We start from the raw sequence: 3,688 nt of genomic DNA, 5'->3' as shown, positions 1-3,688 counted from the left end.
GCCAGCGCGGGCCCCGCCGACGCCGACACGGCCGGACTGAACCCGCTGCCCTGCTCGCTGCCACCTAGGAAGAAACCAGATTGGAAGTGAGAAAAAAAGTTTCACTTTCTGCCCTCCGATGTTGAAAACTGCATGGAAGTTCATGGGCAGCTGAAGTTTCAGACTCAAAAATTAAATATGCACTAGAGCATTGGGGGGGGATTTTAACAAGCTCTTAGCACTTAGCGAAGTGTCCTGCTTCTATACTCTGCAGCTGCCAGAGGCTCTTGCCTCTGGTCTCCCTGGAAAATAACCCAGCACCACCATCCCCTTCAACAAGTAGATTTAACAAGACACATAACCCCAAATAATCCATTTCAGAACAAAGCTCCACATCATAACCCAACACAAGTATTTATAAGCAATTTGAGAAGAAAAAAGTTACAGAATAACTGGATTTTTTTTTTTCTCCTTAACTTAAAATCAACAAAATACAAAGTATCGCTGCTACTAGTTTATGAAAAACTAAAGCCAAATCTTTTTGTGGCAGAGAGGTAGGAGACCTACTCTGGTAGCTCTCTGCAGCAACTGCAGCTCTCCATTCTAAAGCATGTACCATAGGTTTTAGGCCAAACATAAAACAGTTTATCTATTTTCATCACTGCAGTAATTATTAGGTATTTTCACCTAGAATTATTCAGCTCAATAGGAAGTTCCAACAAGCCATCTTTCTGATGATGTCCTTTTGGACTGACTTGAGTCTTAAAATTTACACAGTAAGGGGACACTGATGTGAAATTCTACCAATAACTTAATAAAAAAGTATGTTTTGAAATAGTTACTGTCTGACAAGCCCAGCCATGCTTGTGGGGAGTACACACATGCAGAATAAGCAGGTATACACCAGTAAAGCACAATACCTTGTCCTGCACTGAAGATATTATCTAAATTGGCAAGAGCTGCGTATTTGTCAGCTGGCTGGAGGTTCGGTTTATTCGCTGCAGCTTTACTGGCTGCAGTGGCCGCTGCGTTGCTCTGAGAAGCATTAAAGGCTCCAAAGTCAGCACTGGAGGATTTGGGGAAGTTATCAAAGTGAGCAAAGTTAGCATTGGCAGATCCAGCACTTCCACCTGTAACAAAAATAAGTTAAACAGGATCAACATTCCAAGGCCAGAGCAAGGCTCTCCAGCTGTCACTGATGTCCCAATAACCCCACCTCTGTGTGGTCACATGAGGCAGTGTGTCCCCCCAGCCCACCCCACATGTTTAAGACCCTTTCCCATTGCCTTTAAAGTTACAATAGGTCATAAAAAAAAAGAGTGGTTTTTTTTTTCCCCATATTTTTCAATCTGCAAATGAAGGACAAAAACTTCAACAGCTTAAATCAGTCATAATTTGAAAAACTAAGTTATTTATGAGCTGTTAAAGTAATTGCAACAGTAATATTTCTCTAGGGAAAAGAGTATTTGTCTCAATATTTAATACTCGAACTACAGAAGCTTCATTTTTCCTGTCATTTGTGTCTAATGAACAGCTACTATTTGCATTTACTAAATGGTACAATGTTAAACCATTTCAGATGTCAGTCATCATTTTAAGCAAAAACCAGTGCCTAGAAGTCCAAAACCAGTATGATTTCATGCCAAGGTTTACAAAGATAATTCAGTTCCCAGATTTTTAGACTACATCCAATTAGCAAAGAGTTGAGGGGGAGATACAACACAGCTCTTTTTATACCAAGTCTCCACTGATATCAGAGATACATAAATCAATTACTTAAAATAATCTGACTTGGGTCCACGCAACTGAACTTCAGTTCAGATATGAAACCACAAGCTTCCACCTCTTCAGAGTCCAGACTGAATTTAACCTAGGCAGGCCACGTACTTAAATTCAAATGAGTTGTTCCATGAAGTGTATCCCTTTTTGTAACAGTTGTTTGAGGATTCCACTCATACTACAGAACACAGCACTTTCCAATGCACCGTGGGCAAGCTAACACACACGCCACAGCAGGACTGACAGTGCTAGACTACAATGGCACACAATGAAGCAAGCTGAGTTTTCCACTGCGTGGAACTTACTGTGTACAGCCTGGAGAGGAAAAGCTGAAGTAAATTCACCCAAACTGCAGCTAGATGAAAGCGTTCTGAACGCTGGACAGCCAGAAATTGTGTGTGGGTTAAAGTTAACATAAGAAGGAAGAAAGAAAATTTGAAAAGAAGTTTAAAACGACACCACACTCAAAAGAAAAAAAAAAAGGAAAAGAAAGTCAGTCAGCCAAAGATCTAGACAAACAGCAAGTGTAAGCTCAAGCAGAAGTTCTAAAGCATGATCAAATCAAAGGAAAGCAAAATAAATCTTAGCAACAGGCTCTACACATGAAGCCAAACACTGAAGTGCGTGCCTGTTATACCTACAGATAGACACATGCTTTTTTGATACTGCACCATGCTTTTGGGCCTACTGAAATGCTTCTCTTACAAGATAGAGTCAATTCAATATTCATCAAAAGCAGCATAGACTACTCTTCTCATATTTATTTCAGGTGTAGAGCTAAAGAACACGCAGTGCCATAAACCAGACTTCCGAGTAGCATTAGGAAGAAAATAAAAGGAAAGAAAATCAACACCAGACAGAAGGAATTAATTTTGAGTTTCCCCAGAGCTTCAGATGCCTTGGTTGCATTAAATCAGGCAGATGCAAGAAATAAACTCAGCTTAAGTACCTTCCAACATGAGGGTAAGGATTATTTCAGTTAAGTATTAATCAAAAGTGCTAGGAGTTCTACCTGTATTTTGGGGCTGAAAAGAAGACTGACTTGCTGTGGGGAAACCTCCAAAATTACTCGAGCCACTAGACTGTCCAAACGCATCAAAGTTTGCAAAACCTGCGTTTGCAGAGTTCTGCGCTGTGAATTGCAAAGGAACAAAACACGTTAATGGATATGGGAAATCAACACAAAAACAGATGTATTAACTGAATCCATGGTCATGACGGCCTCCACAGGTCATGTCCTACCTTCCCATTTCTTTTCACAGGGAAAAATTATACACAATATTCTACGGCCGCAAGTTGTCCTTGAACAAGCTTTCACAAGCGACCTTTGCAGAGCTGTACCAGTTCACTCTACTTCTCTCCTCCTCACACAGGCTGCCACTCCCAACTGCACGACCTGGCCAAGTCCAGCTCCGCTCAACACCAGAGCCTCTGCAGCAGTGGTGGCTCCAGGAAAGAGCCAGAAGGCACAGAATACCTGAGGGATGCCTGCAGATCCCAAACCAGGTAGCCTCCTAAATGCTAGCTTCCAAAATCATAATTTGTGGACTAACCGACCATTTCTTAGGGAATACATATTAGCAAGTATTCTTGTAACATGCTGACAATTTGAATTCCTCATATACCTACAAAGTGCTTCTTCCTTGGGTGAATTTAGTTGGGCACCACAGAATAGCTTGGGCTAGGTTTATAAATTCATTTCATGGGAAAAAGTCAGTTTTTCAAAAACTAAATCTGAATACAGGAATAGGGAAAATCAATACCAATGTCAAGAAGATAGCAATTCATTCAGTGTATCCACAAAATAAAATCCAAGGAAATTTCAAAGAGAATCTCAGTTTTCGCCTTCCTTTCATGCCATACTATAGGAGAAAATACAAGTTAACACCTGTCTGGTTTCAAACATCTGGATATTCAAGCATTAACAGAT

General features: G+C 40.7%; 1 protein-coding gene across 1 annotated transcript in view; it reads right to left on the bottom strand.

Annotated features, from left to right (window-relative positions):
- Window positions 1-17: 17 nt before the first annotated feature.
- Window positions 18-3,688, bottom strand: part of LOC103778546 (arf-GAP domain and FG repeat-containing protein 1-like) — a gene marked incomplete at both ends in the record, with an annotated part of 9,005 nt that continues 5,334 nt past the window's right edge. The window contains 4 exons of the mRNA XM_008946136.1: window positions 18-64; window positions 900-1,109; window positions 2,064-2,135; window positions 2,771-2,890. Of these exons, the coding sequence (XP_008944384.1) occupies window positions 18-64; window positions 900-1,109; window positions 2,064-2,135; window positions 2,771-2,890 (449 nt within the window). The remainder of the gene's footprint in view (window positions 65-899; window positions 1,110-2,063; window positions 2,136-2,770; window positions 2,891-3,688) is intronic.

Source organism: Merops nubicus, unplaced genomic scaffold (genome assembly GCF_000691845.1).
Source record: "Merops nubicus isolate BGI_N331 unplaced genomic scaffold, ASM69184v1 scaffold28658, whole genome shotgun sequence".
In the NCBI taxonomy this organism is placed as follows: Eukaryota; Metazoa; Chordata; class Aves; order Coraciiformes; family Meropidae; genus Merops; species Merops nubicus.
The sequence above is the reverse complement of the archived record's forward strand: the minus strand, read 5'-3'. Positions and strand labels throughout refer to the sequence as shown.